A 20080-nucleotide genomic window follows, 5' to 3' on the forward strand; every position below is an offset into this window, starting at 1 on the left:
GGAGCGCGGGAGCGCGGGAGCGGGGGAGCGCGGGAGCGGGGGAGCGCGGGAGCGGGGGAGCGCGGGAGCGCGGGAGCGCGGGAGCAGGGGGAGCGCGGGAGCGCGGGAGCGCACGCGAGGTGGGGGTAAGGGAGGGCCACGCAGGCGCTGCCTGGCAACGGCAGTTGGCTTTTGATTCTTAGCCTCGCGCAGGCAGGGGTTCTGTGACACTTGGCGGGGTAGTCCGACTGGACTGGACGCTTTCTCACCGCGGACCAGGGCAGTTGTTTGACCGCCAGATGTTCTCCTGGGCTGGTGGCCTGGGCTGTGGCCTAGGCCATTCCCTAGGGGCCTTGGACAGCAGCCAGACCTCTTTGACCAGGGACATCTCTGATACTCACACACATGTGCTGGGGAAAGGGACTTTCCCTGGGGATGCCACGGATTTGGCTGATGTCATCTCATCCCAGGCACAGATCAATAGACGCCTCCGTGAGACTGAAACCCTGGAGGCTGAAGTGACTCATTGGAAGACTTTGTGCCCGTGTTCCACCCAGGGACTAAATACCATCGACCCAGAAACAGTGTGGCGACTGAAGAGCCACATCAGGGACCTAGAGCAGCAGCGGATGCGGGAGATGGACGAACATCAGCTGGCAGTGGCGGTGTTGCAAAACGTCCACCAGCAGAAGCTTGCAGACCTCACTGACCAGCACCGCAAACAACTGATGGACTATGAACGACGGATGGAAGACCTACAAAACCAAGACGCTGCCGGGAACGTGAACGATGACCTTCTTGAGGAAAGGGAAATGGAGCTCAGAAGGTTGAGGCAACAACTTACCCAAATGCAGCAGCTGAACGACAGTTTGAACAACCTTGCTTCAGATCTCCGAGCAGAAAAGCAAAAGTTGGTTCACGAGCTCCAAGATGCAAGACATCAGCTGGAGGAATCAGTTCTGCGCAACAACGAGGATTCTCTTAAGAACAACATTGCCGTGAGGGCTTTAAAAATAGAGAAAGGACGGTTAGTGGCAAAACTGTGTCGGGCCGAAAAGAAGCTGTTCGAAGAGAAGTCTGAGCGAAGTCTCAGAGACTGGTCCCCAGTAGATAATGCACGATTCATCCAGCTCGGCCAACAGAAAGACCTGGAGATACTACACCTCCGAAAGAGGATGGAGCAGGTGGACGCCGACCACCAGGAAACGAAAGAACTGCTGTCCTTTGCTTTGGAGGAGCAGAAGCAATTGACAGAGTACATCGGAGAGCAAGACCAGTACATCAAAGAACTTAGAGAAAGGCCAGAGCTTCGGGAGGAATTCGGTAAGTCGACCGAAACCTTAAGAAGCCATGACACCTTACCCGCATCCGTGGAGGACAAAGACATGCGTCTCCCATCCATGACAGACGAACATCCTCACGTGGACGAAGACCTGGGGCGCCTCACACAACAGAGTCCTGCTGTCCCCGTGGTTGACCCTAAAGTCCTAGAGGAGATCGTAGAGCTAGAGTGTGAGGTCTTTCAGCTCCACGAGGTAAAAGATGATCTCGAGGAGGAAATCAAAGAACAACAGAAGATCATTCACAACCAGCAGCAGGGGAAGAGAGCAGTGCTTCAGTCCTTACAGGAGGAGAAGGAGAAAGTGGACCGTCTTCAACACCGGCAGGAGGAGATGAACACTGAACACGCTCAGCTCCTCGCAGCGAAAGACGAGATGCTTCGGAATCTGCAAGTGGCACTAGAAGAGCTGAAAGCCCAGTTGCCTGACAAAAGCCGGCAAATTCCAAGAGAAGCCTGTGAGGATGAGGAAGTGCGAGCAAGCCAGCCTCTCCCCAGAGAGAACGGAAGTGAAGAGCGTGATCCATCTAAAGCCGAAATTCAAAGATTAGTCCAAGGAATCCAAGAACAGGAACTGGAGCTGCAGCTTCTCACTGAACAGAACATCCGACTGACCGAGCAGGTGGATCGGCTCTCCAAAGAGGAGATCGGGAAACTCACTCGGATTATCCAGCAAAAGGATGTGGAGATTCAGGGTCTTTCCAGCAGCATCTCTGCGGCTTCTGACAGCCAGAACAGGCACGTGGAACACCTTCAGCGGCAATTGCAAGAGTGTGCTTTGGAAAGCGAACGGGTCTTGGCCGTCCTAAATGAGAAGACGAGGGAGAATAGCAATCTGAAAAGGGACTATCACGAAATGACCGATCGACTTGCTGCCAGGGAAGCAGACCTCCAGAGGATGCAAGAGGAAAATCAAAAACTGGCCACGAGAATGGAAAGCAGCATCCAGGAGGTGTTGAGAGAAATGATTCGGAACTTGTCACACATCATTCAAGAAAAAGACCTGGAAGTGGATGCGTTAAGTCAGAAATGCCAGACTTTATTGACGATCCTACAAACACCCAGCACTGGTCATGAGGTTCGAGGAGTTCGTATCGATCAGTTCCAGCAACTTCTACAGGAACGGGACAGGTTAACACAGCGAGTGAAGATCATGGAGGAGTGGAAAGAGCAGGTGCTGACCACGGTCCAAAATCTGAAGCGTGAGTCACCCCAGCTTCAGAGAGATCTGCGACAGCTCCGGGCGTGGGCTTGCACCAACAGCGAGAACGTCTTGAAACCGCAGACAGCCTCTCTTGACCAGATCCAAACTTGCCAAGGCCATGAAATAAACTTCCAAGAGCTAGAGAAGGAACTGGCCCAACTTCAGCTCCGCATCGGGGAGCTTTGCAATGCCAAGGACCTCCTTTTAGGGAACCTTGACGCGATTTTCCTCCAGCCCTCCAGCGACTCCGCAGAGGCAGCCGACTCCCTGAAGGCCACGAAATCTGACCTAGTGAGTGAGTCTTCTCAGGTGCTCCGAGAGGAGGTAGAGGAGCTCAGAAAATCAGGGCAAGGAAAAGATCCAATGATTCGAACCCTCCGGGAGGATCAGCAGAGATGGATTGCTTCAGGGGCTGCCACGGGGGAAGGAGAAGGCAAACCCCGGGAACACAGCGATTGCGATTCCCACATGGAGCAGCGGAAGGAGAAACCGGCCGTTCTTCAAAACTCCCTTCAGGCTCAGGAGCTCCAAATCCAAGCGAAAAGTGAGGAGCTGCTTTCTTTACAGGAGAAGCTCAGGGGCCAGCTGAGTGAGAATGAGCTGCTGAGGCAGGCAGTCACCAATCTGAAGGAGAGGATAGCAGATTTCGAAATGGATGTGTGTAGGCTGAAAGAGGAAAATGCAAAGATTGTGGAAAGATCTAGAGAAGAGGAAATGGAAAATCAGGCGATGCAAGAGACAAATCGGCTGCTTTCAGTGATGCGGCGAGAGGAGGCATCCCAGCATGCTGGGACGAAAGAGAAGGTACTCACGTTGGAGCAACTGTTGCAAGAGAAAGAAGAGGCTGAGACCAGAGAATTGAACCGGCTCGTCGACGCCGTTCGGTCAATGCAGGAAAAGGCAGCTGTGTGTCAACAGGAGAGAGATGACATCGAGTTGGCACTGACAGAGAAAGAGAGGGAAGCCTGTGCCCTCCAGAAGGAGGTTCACCAGTTACGTGAGAGAGAATTGCTCCTAAGCCAGGAGCTGGAGAGAGAGCGGCACCTCGCTGCAGACGCCCAAGATTCTCGTCACTGGGAAGCTTTGGCCTCGGAAGACCAAGTGGCTCAGCTAAGAGAGGAAGTGACGGTCTTGCAGGGAAAACTCGTTTTGTCTTCCGCGGCCATGGAAAAGGCCAGCCACGGAGCCAGTCTGCAGGTAGAGTCGCTGCGGGAGCAGTTGCACGTGGTCACCCAGCAGGAGGAAGCTGTGCTCCGGCTCGCCGCCTCCCAGGAAGAGGGAAGGCACTGTGATCGAAGACTAGCGAACCTCAAGCTGGAACTGGCCGAGTGGAGGGAAAAGGCAGACGCCCTGGAAGGAAAAGTGATGTCGTTACAGGGACGATTGCATCAAACAAATGCCGACTTGGAGGTGAAGGAAGACCAACTCCAAGAGTTCAAGAAACAGAATGAGGTCCAGCAGGAGATACTGGAGGACACACAGAAGAAACTGATGACCTTAGTAAGTCAGTTGGAAGGAATGGTGGACAAAAGCCTCCTAAGGAGACTCTTCGTGGGATCTTTGCAGGCAGCTGATGCGGAACGGCAGGAAGCGTTGAGGTTGATGGCAAGCACGCTGGGGATCCGAGAAGACCAGCTGCGGCAGCTGCGCAGCCAAGAGCCCGCGGGTGTGCCCGGCGGGGTGACTGGGGGGCCTGGATCCAAAAGCGCCCCCAACACACCTGCAAAGCCAGATCACCAAGCTGTGGCCAAGCATTCTTTTTCAGGACTTTTCCTCCAGTTTCTAGAAGCGGAATCTCAATCAGCTTTTCCACCGCCCAAACCCTCTGCTCATGACATGAAGCCTCCAGATTCAGGAGGGAGGGGAAAAGTGCCTAAGCAACAAGGCCCACCACGACTGAACGCTACCCTGGGATCCACACCCCCCAAAAAAGATGTCAAGCCCCGCACCACAGCTGTGTCTCTTATCAACCCACCTGGACTGGAAATGGTTGGATCGGAGCACCTTCTTCTAAGTGCTGTCACTGATGCTTTACCCACGTACATGCCGCATATACTGTCACCTGCCGAGAAGGTTGGAATGGCGGCCAAAGACCTCTCAAAGAACTAGACGATTGTCAAGCCAGAGTGAGACCACGCTTTGAAGATCCCAAGTCACTCTGTGTGTCTACCTTATCCCCTAATGTCCTTTTTCAAAATGTCAAATGTTCACGGTTTTGCTTTCAGCTCAAGACACATATTCTTTTATGACTTAACAAATAAGGGGTCTCTTAATGACTGCAGAAGTATTCACCAAAGTGAAAACACTGGTGACTTTTTTTTTTTTTAAGATTTTACTTTTTTTTTTTTGACAGAAATTGAGGGCACACATACAGGGGGAGCATCAGAGGGAGAGAGAGAAGCAGGGTCCCCATGGAGCAGGGATCCTGACCTGTGACCTGATCCTAGGACCGCGGGATCATGACATGAGCCAAAGGCAGACCGTTAACAGACTGAGCCACCCAGATGCCACAGCAGTGCTGACTTTTGTAGGAGAGTCGACACTGCTGGGCTTGGAGGCTGTGGTCAAAGGATTCTTCCAACAATGTTTGTAATGCTTTAAGGTTTTCACAAGGGCCAGGTGTCTATGTATACCTTATGTAGAGAACACATCAACTTGTTTTAGTGTTCCAAATGTATCAGGTATACGAGCACACACTCATCATTGGGAAACGAGGTGAATAGCACGAAAGTACAAGATGAATATAAGGTAAAAAAAAAATGCAAGTTCGCTTTTCCCAGGTAAGTCTCATTTCTCTTTGTTTATTTTTTATTTTCTGGTTTTTAAAAATCATTTCCTTTTCTGTTGTCTGGAAAAGCACGCTATGGAGAACCTGATTTCTCTCAGGCCTTATGTATGTTTGCCTGTTTAGGAGTATACTATTCTCTGACTTGCTTTCCCACCCCCTCCCCCAAATCACTCTGCCTTAGGGACCATTTGAAATGGGAATGAATTCCATCTTATTCTTTAAATGAAAACCCAGAAGCTTATGGTTCTACCCTAAATTATATAAGTAGCTCCTCTTGATTAGCCTTTAAGCGGTTTTTCCCTGGAATGTCCATGGTCAACTCCCTTGTTCATTTCTTCAAAAGCCCCTTCAAATCTTCATTTGCTGGATCATTGCACAGGCTGTCAGGGAACTGGACCTTACTTGGGAAGAAACTGTGCCTGGTCCCTGTGCTAAGGAGGGCTTGTTGGCCAGGGGATCTGATCTGTGGGAGCAGAGTGGGAAGGAAACATGGGAGTGAGGCCATTTGAGGCCCTCCAAAGTTACCGGATGCCAAGACAACACTTCCTATAGGATCTTAATCTCAGGCTTTCCATCACAGTGGACTCTGATATATGGACATCCATTTCATGCTGAGACTCTTAAGGCATAGGACAGGTGCTTCTCTAATACATGAAGCTGTCACGTGACCAGGAGGGAGATGTGGTCATGAAACCCAAAATGTACTAACTTCCATTGATGTTCATGCAGTTGATCCCAAGGGAATCCCTGGGTGGCCAAGGGGTGGAAGGAAGAGCTGACGTCCTCCAGCACCATGGAATCTGGCAGCGCACTGTGGACAGAAGCCGCCACCTGCACCTGCAGGTAGGATATGCAGACTTTGGCTTCAGCCTGTAGCAAGTAGGCCTTGGTGACTGTATGAAGCTGGTGGGGGTGCCATGACCCAGAGAATAATAGACAGCTGGATAGGAAGGCTCAGAGCCTGTGAGAGACTCTGTTTCCAGGAGAGCCCAGTGCTAGGCCAGCAAGTGCTGCTTTCATGGTCTATAACCCAGAGCCAAGGAGGGCCGTTTCTTGCATTGGGAGCCCATGGACAATGGACAGATAGCATGGGTGGTCCAGGGATTCCAGGAAGCGGGAGAGGAGGCTGCTACAGCCTTTTGACCTGGGCATGAACAGGTGGTTTTTTCTAAAGCTTTTATTTATGTAGTTAAGGGAGAGCTCTGGCTGGAAGAGGGGCTGAAAGGGAGAGGGAGAAGCAGGCTCCCCACCGAGCAGGGAACCCCCTGCCAGGCTCGATGTCAGGATCCCGAGATCAGGACCTGAGACAAAGACAGACGCTTCACCAACAGAGCTACCCAGTCACCCCCAACAGGTAATTTTCACTTGCACAGATCCTAGCGCCTTTTGTTGAGGGGAGACCCTCCCCCCTCAGCGTGGGCTCAGTGACAAGTAACAGCTGAAATGGGCTTCTGAAACATTTATCAACAAGGAATATGTTGCCTCCAGAACCCAAAAAGTACTGAAAGATGTTGGACTTTTTTTTTTTTTTAAGATTTTTTATTTATTCATTTGTCAGAGAGAGTGAGCACAGGCAGACAGAGAGGCAGGTAGAGGCAGAGGGAGAAGCAGGCTCCCTGCTGAGCAAGGAGCCTGATGTGGGACTCGATCCCAAGACCCTGGGATCATGAGCTGAGCCGAAGGCAGCCGCTTAACCAACTGAGCCACCCAGGCATCCCAAGATGTTGGACTTCTATGTCCTTTTTTCTTTTTAAGGATTTTATTTAGTGACATGATAGAACATGAGAGCGAGAAAGACAGAGAGAGAGAGAGTACAAAGGGCTGGTAGGGGCAGAGGGAGAGGGAGAAGCAGGCTTCCTGCTGATCAGGGAGCCTGATGCAAGGCTTGTTGTCAGACCCTGAGATCAGGACCTGAGCCCAAGGCAGACACTTAACTGACAGAGCCACCCTTGTAGGTCCTTAACAAGTTTGTCAAACAAATATCCTCACAGTAGGATGTCCTGAATGTGATGTCCCATCTAGGTTCCTGGAGAAAGATGAATGCAGTAAGATCCTGCCCACAAAGTTTGCCTGTGATAGCAGAGCAGTTTGGGTGCCCTGTGCATAACAAGGTAAATTGTGTCTCGTTCAAGGTCAAGGCACGTGTGACTGAGAGGATGTTGAAATAGGCACTGAACAGAACATATTGGCCAAATCTATAATAGCAAAATATTCACCATCTTTAAATTTGTTGGGCTCCATCATGGTTTTTCATAATGACTCTGTTTCTTTATTTTAAGGAGAGAGCAGGAGAGAGAGAGAGAGAGCTAGCGAGGAGCAGGGGCAGGGGGTGGTGGCAGGGAGGGAAGGGCAGAGGGAGAGAAAATCCCAAGCGGACTCCACCCTGAGCACATAGCCAGACATGGGACCCGATCTTATGACCCTGAGATCCTGACCCGAGCCAAAAGCTCAACCCACTGAGCCCCCCATGAGTCTCAAGTGTTTTAAGGGTACAGGGGTTTATTTAATCAGGTATGGTAAGACAAGCAGATATACAAGTAACTCTCACAACGCAAGAAGCGTTTGTAGACTCCGTGATCCCGAGAAAGGAGGTCCTGAGAGCCATGGAGGGCCGCCCAGGGCAGCACCAGGGTCAGTCAGGAGAAAGAGGGAGTGAAGGGACAGACAATAGGGGCAAGACCCTTTATTGTGGTTTCCATGGCAAGGGGCGGGTGAGGCCGGGTAAGCACGTTTAAGACTGCCTAGTTTGTGCCATGTCAGTGGGTTCCGGGACACAGTGGTGTCTGTCTGGAGTAGTCTGTCCCTGCCCCTGGGGTGATCAGGGCAGGGGATAGTGGCCCAGAGTAAGAGTTTCTTAGAAGAGGTGGTTGGGGGTAAAGGTTCCGAATTGGTTGCTTTACATGTGAAAGCATTGCCGGTAGGCAAGCTGTTGAGCATCTCTAGGAATCCAGTAAGCCTGCCAGGGACAGTCCCTCCAAAGTCAGCAAGGCCTGAGATGTCAAAGCATTAAATACAGAAGGTAGAATCTATGGTTATTATGCTTGCTATACACAGAACTTGAATTAAGTCCATGAAGGTTAGCCAACCGGTGCATCTTAGCAACATTAGAGTTCATTCAGAACCTATGTTGTTGGGGTGCCTGGGTGTCTCAGTGGGTTAAAGCCTCTGCCTTCGGCTCTGGTCATGATCCCAGGGTCCTGGGATTGAGCCCGGCATTGGGCTCTCTGCTCAGCAGGGAGCCTGCTTCCCCTCCTTCTCTCTCTGCCTGCCTCTCTGCCTGCTTGTGATCTCTGTCTGTCAAATAAATAAATAAAAATCTTTAAAAAAAAAAAAAAGAACCTATGTTGTAGAGGCACAGAAGGCAATCGGCCTCCTTTTAATTTTGCGAATTAAATTATTTTAGTAAATTTTGGATTTCCTTTTTTAAAAAAGATTTTATGTATTCCTTTGAGAGAGAGAGAGAGAGAGAGAGAGCAAGTGTGACAGAGCAGGACCCAGGGGGAGAGGTAGAGGGAGAAGCAGACTGACTCCTTGCCCAGCAGGGAGCTTGACATGGGGCTCTATTCCAGGATCCTGGGATCAAGACCCGAGCTGAAGTCAGATGACTAACCATGTGAGCCACCCAGGTGCCCTTGTAAATGTTGGATTTACAATTGTGTCCAATTTTGAACCTATTTTAAATTAGTCAGTGGGGGGAGGGTTCTGCCTCCTGTATTCAATTTTCTCTCTTCCACTCCTCCTTTGCTTGGGTTTGTGTCTTCCTGGATATACGTGTGGGGTGGGGGAGTGTCTTTTTGCCCTGCTCCTCTTTCTCGGTTTTTTTCTTCCAGAGAGTCTCAAATCAGCATCGTCAGCCTTGGAGCTTCTGTCGTGGCGATGGTTGTATGGTTTCAAGTCTCCTGGCGTAAGTCAAGGTGGGAATTGATCCCCTCAGTGTGCCAAAGGGGTCCCCCGTATGTTTCTCCCATAACCCTGGGGATCAGGATCTTGTACCAAACAGGTTTAGGCAATGGACTGGTCCGTGGAAGAGCACAGGACCCACAGCCTAGTCGTTGATGGAGCAGAACCATCTTCTGCTACAGCCCTACCTTCTCTCAGTGTGGACTGTTTCCCCTGTCCGCTTTTCCCGCTCTACAGCTTCCCTCAGGATAGATTTTCATTTCTAGCCACGTAAAGTCGCGAGTTTTGGTTTCTGTCCCCGTCTAATCACACATGGTGCACACGTTCTGGGTGTTTATGGGGAAAGGGACTGGGTGGGTCAGCCCACAGCTGGCTGTCCTCTTCCCGTGGGAATGCCAGTCCATCTCCCCAGGGTTGGAGTCCACGGCCAGCAAAATCATTCTGTCCATGGCCAGAGTCAGAGCCTCACGTCCCTGGATCACAAGATGAGGCCATCGACGAGCTGGGGAGCAACAACACTACGAGAAAGGCAAGTGTGCTGGTGAGGGGTTTGGCACTGGGAGGGAAGTGGAACACCAGAAGCCCCCCCTCCACTTTTCTGTTTTTCATCAGCTCGTGGACCCTGGGCTGCCATGGATGCGCACCTCAGAACCCTGAGGGCTCAGGAATACACATGGTAACTGGGAGAGGAGAGGCAGGTCAGGAGCCCACCAAGGCCACTCCCATCGCCTGAACCACAGTGACCCAGGAGGCAGCCAGGGAGCCATTCTTACATTTCCCTGGGGTCGGGGCCTCCCTCCTTTCCACCCACGACACAGAGGGTCACCCCCAGGACTGTGCTTGGGGTGGGCTTTCCCCCATAGGATCTGGACGTCAGCATCAAGCACTGGCCCAACACCCAGTCCCTGGAACTCAAGCACACCAGTCAGCATGTTCTGTGGTTGCCAACCTCAGGGGGTAGCCTTGGAGACCAATACAGGCCACATGCAGGTCACATAGATGACACCTCCCCCCAAGATACAGTCAATTCTCACTCATTCTCACCTTGTTGGCAAGGATGGAACATTAGTTTGGAAATGGATGGCGACCTCCATGTGAGATTTCAGAACACGAGCCAACACACAAGCTGGCCAGCGATGGCCAGTTCCCTCCCAGATCGTGACTGTCAACTCTGAAGCCAGTTAGTTAGCGAAGGAGCAGGTCAAGCTGACCCCCACGTCCTCATTTAACATAGGGACAGCCTGTTTGTGATGCCACTTGTTTTAATCACCTTCTCCTCAGGTACCCAATGAGAGAGTTTCCTGCTCCAGACTTGTGGGGATGCCCTGACTCCCGACATGTGTGATTGACAACAGTTTACCAGTCACATATGCTCACACTTCAGGGGAGGAGGATACCACACACCGTGCAGGACTGCACAGAGATCACACGTGAGAACAGAGAGAACCAGCAGGGCCTTGGAAGGCAAGACTTGCTTGAAACAAGAGGGTGTGGCAAGTCCTGGTTCCCATGGGAGGGTGTGAGTAGCTTCCTTGGAGAACTGAGTGGGCTTCTAGGGAACTGAACGCTGCTCCCCAAAAACCAATAGGCACTATGGCTAGTCCCCGTGATGAGAAGGGTGTTTGGTTACGAGACCTCGCCTGTGAGGGAAGAGGGAGAGGAGAACATGCATGATGCCATTTGAGTCCCTCCTTGACCTTCCAGGTGTCAAGACAGCCCTTAATACGGAATCTTATTTCAGGCCTTATGCCACAAGAGGGTATGACAAAGTCATTCTTCTTAGAACTAATAATGGAATTTCACAATGAAACAGTATACAGGATAAACACGTAAAGGTAAGTTGTATTGCTCTATGCTAGCAATGAATATGTAGGCTCCACCATCAAACACACGTTCACAATTACTCGTACAAAGAAACTACTTCAGGATAAATCTAACAGTGCCTGTCCAGACATCACATGCTGAAAGCTATTTAGCACTGTTATAGGAAGTCAAAGATATAAATAAATGGAGAGATATACCATGTTTGTGATTTGGAAGACTAAGCATCGCCATGATGTCAATTGTCCCCAGATTGATAGAGAGATTTAATGCCATTCCTATCAAAATCCTGTCAGCTTCGTTTGTTTTTGTAGAGATAGAAAAAAAATTCTAAAATATTCTAAAATGAAAGACAATGGAATTAGAGTAGTTTCAAAAAGAATTTTGAAAATAATACTAATGTGGGAACACAGTCTACGGAGTTTCAGAATTTATTAGTAGTTATAATGAGGAAGCCTGTGTGGTATTTGCAGAAGAACAGACACATAGAACATAATAGCGGAAAGAGCTCAGAAACAGTCCCCACAAATATGCCCATCTGATTTTTTTTTTAAAGATTTTATTTATTTATTTGACAGAAATCACAAGTAGGCAGAGAGAGGGAGAAGCAGGCTCCCTGCTGAGCAGAGAGCCCCATGCGGGGCTTGATCCCAGGACCCTGAAATCATGACCTCAGCGGAAGGCAGAGGCTTAACCCTCTGAGCCACCCGGGTGCCCCGCCTATCTGATTGAAAAGCGTGCTAAAGAAATTCCATGGGAGAAAGCTGGGTTTTGTACTGACTACAGCCATCTAAAGCTTGTGATGAGCTCAGAGAAGCCAAACTCAGAAAACAGCAGCAGCAGAGAAGGAAGGCGGTGGTTTGACCCAGGTCCTACCAGGTGGGAATGGGAAAGGAGAGCGTGTGTGCCCAGGGTTCCGTGGGCGGGGCCCAGAGAGCTATCCAATGATGCATTCCGAAGGCCGAGGGAGCGGGGAAATTGTCCAATCAGCGTGTGGGCATAGCACCAATGAGCGGGAAGGATAGCTGATGTGGGCGGGTCACTGAGACCAACTGCCGCTTTGCAGCCTTCTGTGAGCCTTGCCTGGCTCTCTGGATCCTGCTTCCTTGGCCCTGTGGGCGCAGCACCTCAGAACCTCCAGACCCATGGCCACTGGACTGAGGACGCCCTCTTTCACCTCCTGTACTTCCTCCTCAAGGTCGACGCAGAGGACGAGGGAGTGAGCGGCCCTTGGGAAGATGCTTCTCTGCGCAGAGGTACCTGTAGGCTTGGTGTCAGGGCCCCGTGTCCCCGGGGGCTGGGGCCTCGCTGGGAGGCGGGCCTGTGTCTCAGGAATACACTGGTTTGCCAAAAGGTCGCTGTCAGCTCGTGAGCCCCTCGTTTCGCAGCTGTGAAGAACCCAGAACGGGGCTTCCTTTATGGAGCTGCTAATTATGTCCCCTGTGCTGTGCGTGGGGGCCTGGAGAAAGCGGGAGTGGAAATGCGGCCTGAACCAGGCAGATGGGGTTTCAGCCTTGTTGGGGCTCGAGTCCTGCTGGAAGACCGATGTGAAGCCAGTAAGTGTAGTGTTGACGTGGGAGAAGTTCCGTTCTCCCTCTTGAGTAGGTTACATTCCACTATGGGTTGTCAGGATCCCCACCGTGCACCTGCGATCAGGCCAGTCGGGTGTGTGTGTGTGTGTGTGTGTGTGTGTGTGTGTGTGTGTGCAGGGGGAATGGCCTTCCTTTTGGGTGGGTTGTGGGTATCAGTGATTGGAATACATGATAAATAGGACTGACAGGATGTGTGAGGGACTCCCCACCTGGCTGGAAAAGACAGGAAGGAAATAATGACCCGTGAAATTCATCATTACTGTTTTGCATTGAGTGCTGAGAAATACAGGGTGCCTTAGAGTTTGTAATTTCCTGAATAATGTTTAAGCTGAGACCAGGAGGCTAAGAAATCAAGGCGGATGTGGGAAGGTGTTCAGTTAGAGCAGGGAAGGAGTGTGAACTGTTGAAGGAATTGAGAGAATGTCCTTGAAGCTGGGGCCACTTGGGGACTGTAGGGTGGGGAAAACCAAGGTTTGGGGTGAAGACTTGTACTTTTTGTAGGGTCTTGGAAACTAATCGTAGTGATTTAAAACATGGGTTCCAGACCCAAGCAGATCCTAGCTCTGCCTCTTACGGGCCGTGTTGCTAAAGCATTGGACGTCTCAGTTTCCCGATGGGAGAAATGGGATGGTAGTAATCCCACTTCATAGATGATTATAAAAATGAAATGATATTTAACATTAAGAAAACACTTAGCGCCATGTCTGACATGTAGTAGGTGTCAGTGGTGGTTGGTTCAAGAAATCAATAAATACGTAGATAAGTTTTGAAGACGTGGAGGCTCTGTGGTGACATTTGTGAACTTAAATGGATTCCCCCCAACTTCATTTCTCCTCCAGCGTTCAGGTGCTGTTGACCACATGTGTCACACTGTTGAATTAGACATAATTTTTCTCAAATGAACAGTTATTTGTCCGGAGAATCTGCAGTGCCATTGAAATGACGAGAGGGAAATAAAATGCTTTTCAGTACCAAGTCCCAATTAGGTGTATTTAAAATTTCCTGATACATTGATTTATTTAGTATTTGTTGGTAACCGTTTGTGCGAACTTACTTACTTAAAGTAAATTGATTGTAGAGTAACTGAAACCCAGAATAAGGACAGAGAAGTAGTATAAGTAGAGCTTGGCTTTTCTTGACTCTGTATGGGATAGGTTTTTTGTTCTGTTTTGTTTTTGTTTTCAGGTAGGAAACATCTTTATTATTGGCCTTGATTCATTCATCATATAATGTCCAACATGGATTACGTATCCAGACAATCTCCCTGGCACATTACTACGCTGGCCCCTCTAGTCCAGAAGCCAGGCTGTCCCCCGAGGGAAGCCAACCCCACCGGCCCCAAAAGTTCATGCTTGGGGTGCTGAGCGCCAGGCTCTCCCAGAAATGGGCCCCTCGGTCCCTGGCCCTCTATTCTGGGCAGGAGTTCTGGGGAGGCCGAGGCTGGAGCCTGGCCTGGACAATCACTCTCTTTGGTTTCGTGACCATTAAAAACAACAACAACAACAAACAAACAGAGGAGACAAACGTTTCACAGTCTTTAAAAAAAAAAATAGAAACGTTTCACAGTCTTTAAAAAAAAATAGGAGTCTGAGGAGAGAAGCCAAGGTCCTCCGCTTGGGAGCCCTGCATGAGGCCGAAGCATCCGTGTCCCTTGAGGTGTGCTGACCCAGCCATGGCGTGGCCGGCCCGGCGAAGTCACTGGCCAGAGCTGTAGGGCCAATTGAAGGTACTTGCTGACAGCAGCATGTCTCGGATCAGCGTCTGGGTGGGCGTCTTGCCCACCAGGCGCAAGAAGAACAGCTGGGAGATGAGGGAGGCTGGGAGGGAGTGCAGGGCCAGGAGTCGTGGACGCCCCAAGTGCTGGGGCCTGGACGGGTACTGGGCCTGCACATACTCTCTGAGGGCCACCTGTGCCTTCTCCTGCAGGCTTTCCACATGCCCTGGGTTGGAGAGGCCACAAGCCTCAGGGGTGAAGAGCGGGATGGCCTTGAGGCAGCCAAGTCGACCTGCAGGCGGCCCAGCTTGTCCACCTGCTCCTGGACGGCGCTCACCTGCTCCGTGAAGGCCATGGCGCGCTCGTGGCCACGGGCCCGGCGTGCAGACGGGCGGCGGCCAGGAGGTGCGCCCTGTGCAGGGACAGTGCCCCCTGCGCCTCGTTCAGCTGGAAGAGCTCCCTGCAGCCGAGGCGCAGCAGCGCCACCTGGCCAGCCACAGGCAGCTCTGGGAAGAAGGGGGCATGGGGAGCCCACTCCACGGTGCTGAAGAGCGGCTGAGCGGCCAGCTCTCACACGTTGTCGGTGCCCAGCACCGCGCCCGCGCCAAAGCGCCTGGACACCCCGCGGTAGGGCTCGGCTTGCAGCAGCTGCCCCGGGCAGTCGTCTCCGCCTGCGGCCACCATCGCCCAGCTACGGGGACTGCCAGAGGAGGCCGCCACGGTGCCAGGCAGCGAGTGCGGGATGTGGCCGCGCTGCACCGCCTCCTTCCTCGTGCCCACCCGAAGCACTTTTTCAGGCGGCAGTATTGGCACAGGTGATGCGGGTCGATCTGGCAGTCACGGTTGGACCCGCCGGTGCAGCTGCGGTTGCTGTGGGTGCTCCGCTTGAAGAAGCTCTTGCAGCCCTCACAGGTGAAGATGCTGTAGTGCTTGCTGCTGGACATGTCCCCACACACCATGCAGTCCACCTGCAGCCGGACTGCTCTTCTTCGCCAGGCTCAGTGTCGCTGGCAGTGCCCCAGGGTGAGGCCGAGGAGGCCGCTGGGGGCCTCCAAGGCCCCGGGGCCAGCGCTTTGGAGCTACCGCCCCTCTGTGGCCGCACCTTCCCTGCGGGGGCCTCAGGCAGGGCCCCAGCCTCGCTTGCCCTCTCCACCGCCCACCCTGGGATCCGGCCTTGCGCTGCAGCCGGTTTTCTCTGGGATAGTTCTTATAATTTTTCTGTTCTTCTCTGTCTCAGTTTCCAATGCCTTCCTGTGTCTGCAGCCTAAACATTGTAGGGGGAAGTTTGGGTTTGGAATTGCAGAGACTAAATAGTTGTACCCAACCCAGTGCAAACCCGAAAAGCATGAAGGACTTTTTTTTTTTTTTTTAAGATTTTATTCATTTGACAGAGAGAGATCACAAGTAGGCAGAGAGGCAGGCAGAGAGATGGGGAGGCAGGCTTCCTGCTGAGCAGAGAGCCCTATGCAGAGCTCCATGCAGAGCTTGATCCCAGGATCCTGCGATCATGACCTCAGGCGAAGGCAGAGGCTTTAACCCACTGAGCCACCCAGGTGCCCCCTGTGGGGATTTTTTAAAGAAAAGACAGATGCTTATGTCCTACCCTAGACTCACGGAGTCAGAGCCCTCTGGGATAGGCCCCAGGGTACAAGGACCAAGCATGTTTACCATCTAGATGCATGTCTTGAGAGCTTTTTTGGCACTGGGCTTTCCATTATCTGAAAAAACATTCAGCGAGTTTGGGAGAACCCATAAATTAACGTTTGATGACAATTAGCAGGGCTCTGCCCTTCAGGTTCTGGGATATCGTGATCTGCATGTTTGCTGTGATGTGTTACACCCTTAGCTCTTGTCAGAAAGTTATGGATTGGGGTGCCTGGGTGTCTCAGTGGGTTAAAGCCTCTGCCTTCGGCTCAGGTCATGATCCCAGGGTCCTGGGATTGAGCCCCGCATCGGGCTCTCTGCTCAGCAGGGAGCCTGCTTCCTCCTCTCTCTCTGCCTGCCTCTCTGCCTACTTGTGATCTCTCTCTGTCTGTCAAATAAATAAATTAAATCTTAAAAAAATAAAATAAAGTAAATTAAAAATTTTTTTAAAAAGTTATGGACTGTTTTTTTGTTTTGTTTTCAAATGTTATGTATTTAACAGAGAACGAGCCAGAGAGCATAAGCAGGGGAACAGCAGAGGGAGAGGGAGAAGCAGGCTCCCCGCTGAGCAGGGAGCCCAACGAGAGGCTGGATCCCAGGACCCTGAGATCATGACCTGAGCTGATATCAAGAGTCAGATGCTTAGCCAAACGGAGCCACCCAGGCACCCTTACAGGACCTGATGTCTTAGGAAAATAAATGGCAAGGCTAAAGAAAGAGGAGGGAAAAAGTGAGGCCTGTAATTAAAAGAGGCTTGTGAGAACTGTTAACCAATGGCAAGCTATGGGTCTTATTGTCACTCAGGATTTAACAAATACAGAGAGTCAAAATACTTACGAGATAATCAGATCAATTTGCACTGTGACTTGACATGTCATGATATTGAGAAATTATTTTGAAATGTTTAAAGAGTGATGATCGTTTTGTAGGTATATCTATGTGTGTGTCCATCAAGGGCAGTTTTGTTCCCTGGGAGATGTTTGGCAACGTCTAGGACATATTCGGTGGTCAGAAGCAGGAGTGAGGAAGAGGCTCTCCACATCTGGTGTGTGGAGACCAGGGGTGCTGCTAAGCATCGTAGTATGCTCAGGACAGGGCCCTCAGCAAAGAACGATGGGGCCCAAGATGTGGGGAATGCCAAGGTTGGGAAACCCTGTTCTGGAGACACATGTTGAAGTAGCTGTGGGTCAAATGATAGGATGAAGATACTTGCTTCAAGGGGTGCCTGGGTGGCTCAGTGGGTTGAACCACTTCCTTTGGCTCGGGTCATGATCTTGGGATCCTAGGATCGAGTCCCGAGTCGGTCTTTCTGCTCGGCGGGGAGCCTGCTTCCCTCTTTCTCTCTCTGCCTGCCTCTCTGCCTACTTGTGATCTCTCTCGGTCAAATAAACAAATAAAATCTGTTAAAAAAAAAAAGATCTTTGCTTCAAAATGTTATGGGGGCTGTGGGGATGGGCTGCGTGTTGAGAATTATTTAAGTTAGTGATGGGAGTTCCTTATACCATTCTCTGTACTTGGGTGTGTGTATGTGTATCTATCTGTATGTTTGTATCGTGTGTGTGTGCGTGTGTGCGTGTAGTGTGTGTGTGTATTATATACAACTGTAAATTTCCATAACAGAAGCTCACAAGCTTGCTACGGGGGACATAGAGACTGTTCTCGTGGCGCCTGGGGCCAGCAGGTGGGGAGGGTGGACAAGCTGAGACGGTGGGTTCGCAGGAGCAGCAGCAGTGGCGTCCTTACCGGGCTCGGTCTGCAGCGGAATGTTGGTGGTGTCTGGCTGTCGAGCTTCTCTTTATGCCTGTTGTTTTTTTTCAGGTTTTGTCTTGTTCTTTTGCCTTCCTAATAGCCTTTCAATAATTTCTTTTTCTATTAAATTCAGTCAGAATCAGTTTCTGTGAAGCAAGAATTCTGCCTTACACAAGAACAGGGTGAAGCCGATGTGTAGAGAAACGGTGATCTGACAGATTGTGGCAGGAGACAGAGGAATCAGGAGACAAAGATATATAAAAATATATATGTCATTTATATATCTAACAACTAAAATTTACAGAGTGTCTATAGTGTATATATTTTTATATGCACATATATATGTATATAATATTTGAGAGCAAGAGAATGTCATGGCTTCTGTTTTTCTTGTTCTTAACTTCTGTCCCTCTCGAGACCACAGTTTAATTCTTCCTCAGGGATATTATGAGATACCCCATATTTCTTTCTTTCTTTTTTAAAAGATTTTATTTATTATTTGGCACAGAGAGAGAGATCACAAGTAGGCAGAGAGGCAGGCGCAGAGAGAAGGGGAAGCAGGCTTCCCGCCAAGCGAAGAGTCCAGTATGGGGCTCGATCCCAGGACCCTGAGACCATGACCTAAGCCAAAGGCAGAGGCTGAACCCACTGAGCCACCCTGGTGCACCCCCACCCATTTCTTTAAATAAGAAACTCTCCTTTCTACTTAAATAAATGCAAATGATCTTCTGTCACCTACAACCCAGAGAAGCTCAGCATAGTTTAGATGATGACGTGCACACCTGACCACCTTTTTGCTATACATGCTTTTGCTCACTGCTGTGCAGAGGTTCCACAAATGTCTGTTTAATGGGCACATGATTGTCATTTGGCTCCAGACAAGGAAGGAATGTGCCATGGAGTAGGTCATGGTTAGACATAGACCATGGATTAGCTTCCCACTTCCCTGACCTCTAAAACTCAGCCCTTGCTTCCTTGCAGCCCATCTGCCCCCCAAATCATCACAAACATTGACCTGCCGGGATATATGATGGGGTTGAGAAGGAGGAAAGGCATAAGGGGAGCAAGGATATATCCCATATCTTCTCACATATTCACAGTGTGTTCCTTCCAGGTTTTCCTGAAGATTCATCACCACGCTAGGTGGTAGGTACTGTCATTCCCATTCCCACTTTAATTTTAGGTGATGAGACTACAGGGGAGAAAGGGGATGAAGTAAAGTGCCCCTGACACACAGCTACAAGAGCGTCAGTGGTACCATATCGTCCTTCCTCCTGTTGGTTCTTGCAGTTGTTTCACGATTCCATTTCAGCAGGTGGGGAAACAGGCTCGAGGATACCCAAGGAGCCACAGTGAAAAAGAGGTAGCGATGGATTTTGACCTCAGGTCTGTGGTCTTTAACCCTCGGCTACCTCCAGTATACAAACAGCATCCTTGTTTCTCCGAGTGTGAACCAGCAGCATCTGCCATCACCTGAAAATTTTAAAACGTGGCTTTCTAGGACCCACTGAGATCCACTGAGTCGGGGCTGCATTGCCACTCCACCTCCGGGCCATTACGGGGACTCTGACGTTCGAGAAGCAGCGGTCTGCAGAGTTCATCCGGGCTGTGAAGGACACTCGCTGTGGGCAGAGGCACTGTGACAGCCCGTCTCCCAGGCCGGCCCCAGCCATCCCTTCCCTCTCCCTGTGTATGTGCCACTCCTCACACCAAGGGTTGGAGCTTGTGTCCCTTGAATCTGTACTGATCCATGACTGGCTTTAGCCCTCAGAAGGCACCGAAAATGATGTCCCGGGATTTCTGAGCAGTTTCTGCTTCTTGCCTCTCAGATTCCAGATGCCATGCTGTGAGAAGCTCAGGCTGCATTGAAAAGACACGGGGGTGAGACGTGAGGCACTCCGCTTGACGGTCCCATGCGAGCATCCACCTGACCGCAGCTGCTGGCCACGTGAGTAAACCATCGTAGATGGTCCATCGGAGTTGTGCCACGCAGATATCTGCATCCCCGGTGGACACCGTATAGAGCAGAAGAATTGCCCAAACCTAGTCAGTTCACAGCATCAGGGGAGGTAGTGCAATGGTTGTTGATTTAAGCCACTAAGTCTCGAGCATCAGTACCTAACTGAAAGAGAAATCAGTACCTGGACGTAGGGCACAGAGGTCACCTAAAGGTAAATCAGGTAGCAATGGCTTTGGAACCAGGCGTCAGCTGGCGGCCAGAGCACCTCAGGGGGATTGTAAATGGAGGCGGGAAGGGCAGGGAGAACATTGGTCTTGGAGGCAGGAGAAAATGGGACTCGAAGAATGAACTGCCAGAACCATTAGCAGAATGTGCCCCGCAGGAACCCGG

General features: G+C 50.8%; 1 protein-coding gene, 1 long non-coding RNA gene and 1 pseudogene across 3 annotated transcripts; 2 read left to right on the top strand and 1 right to left on the bottom strand.

Moving 5' to 3' along the window:
* Nucleotides 1–278: 278 nt before the first annotated feature.
* On the top strand, nucleotides 279–4631 carry LOC308359837 (thyroid receptor-interacting protein 11-like; the record flags this gene model as incomplete). The annotated part of the gene is made up of 1 exon (XM_080831694.1): nucleotides 279–4631. The coding sequence occupies one exon, from the start codon at nucleotides 279–281 to the stop codon at nucleotides 4629–4631; it is 4353 nt and encodes a 1450-aa protein (XP_080687820.1).
* A 1406-nt stretch (nucleotides 4632–6037) lies between these two features.
* On the top strand, nucleotides 6038–19787 carry LOC308359862. The gene is made up of 11 exons (XR_013968470.1): nucleotides 6038–6153; nucleotides 7333–7421; nucleotides 8880–9224; nucleotides 9623–9739; nucleotides 9823–9908; nucleotides 10492–10674; nucleotides 10915–11045; nucleotides 11610–11910; nucleotides 12098–12287; nucleotides 19232–19420; nucleotides 19560–19787. It is a non-coding gene; the product is annotated as an uncharacterized lncRNA (long non-coding RNA).
* On the bottom strand, nucleotides 13813–16018 carry LOC308359819 (nuclear receptor subfamily 2 group F member 6-like; annotated as a pseudogene). The gene is made up of 2 exons: nucleotides 16006–16018; nucleotides 13813–15543 (listed from the first exon to the last, which is right to left on the bottom strand). The product of its transcript is annotated as a nuclear receptor subfamily 2 group F member 6-like (transcript).
* Nucleotides 19788–20080: the final 293 nt, after the last annotated feature.

The sequence above is a fragment of the Martes martes genome, assembly GCF_963455335.1.
Source record: "Martes martes genome assembly, contig: SUPER_18_unloc_1, whole genome shotgun sequence".
Taxonomy (NCBI): domain Eukaryota; kingdom Metazoa; phylum Chordata; class Mammalia; order Carnivora; family Mustelidae; genus Martes; species Martes martes.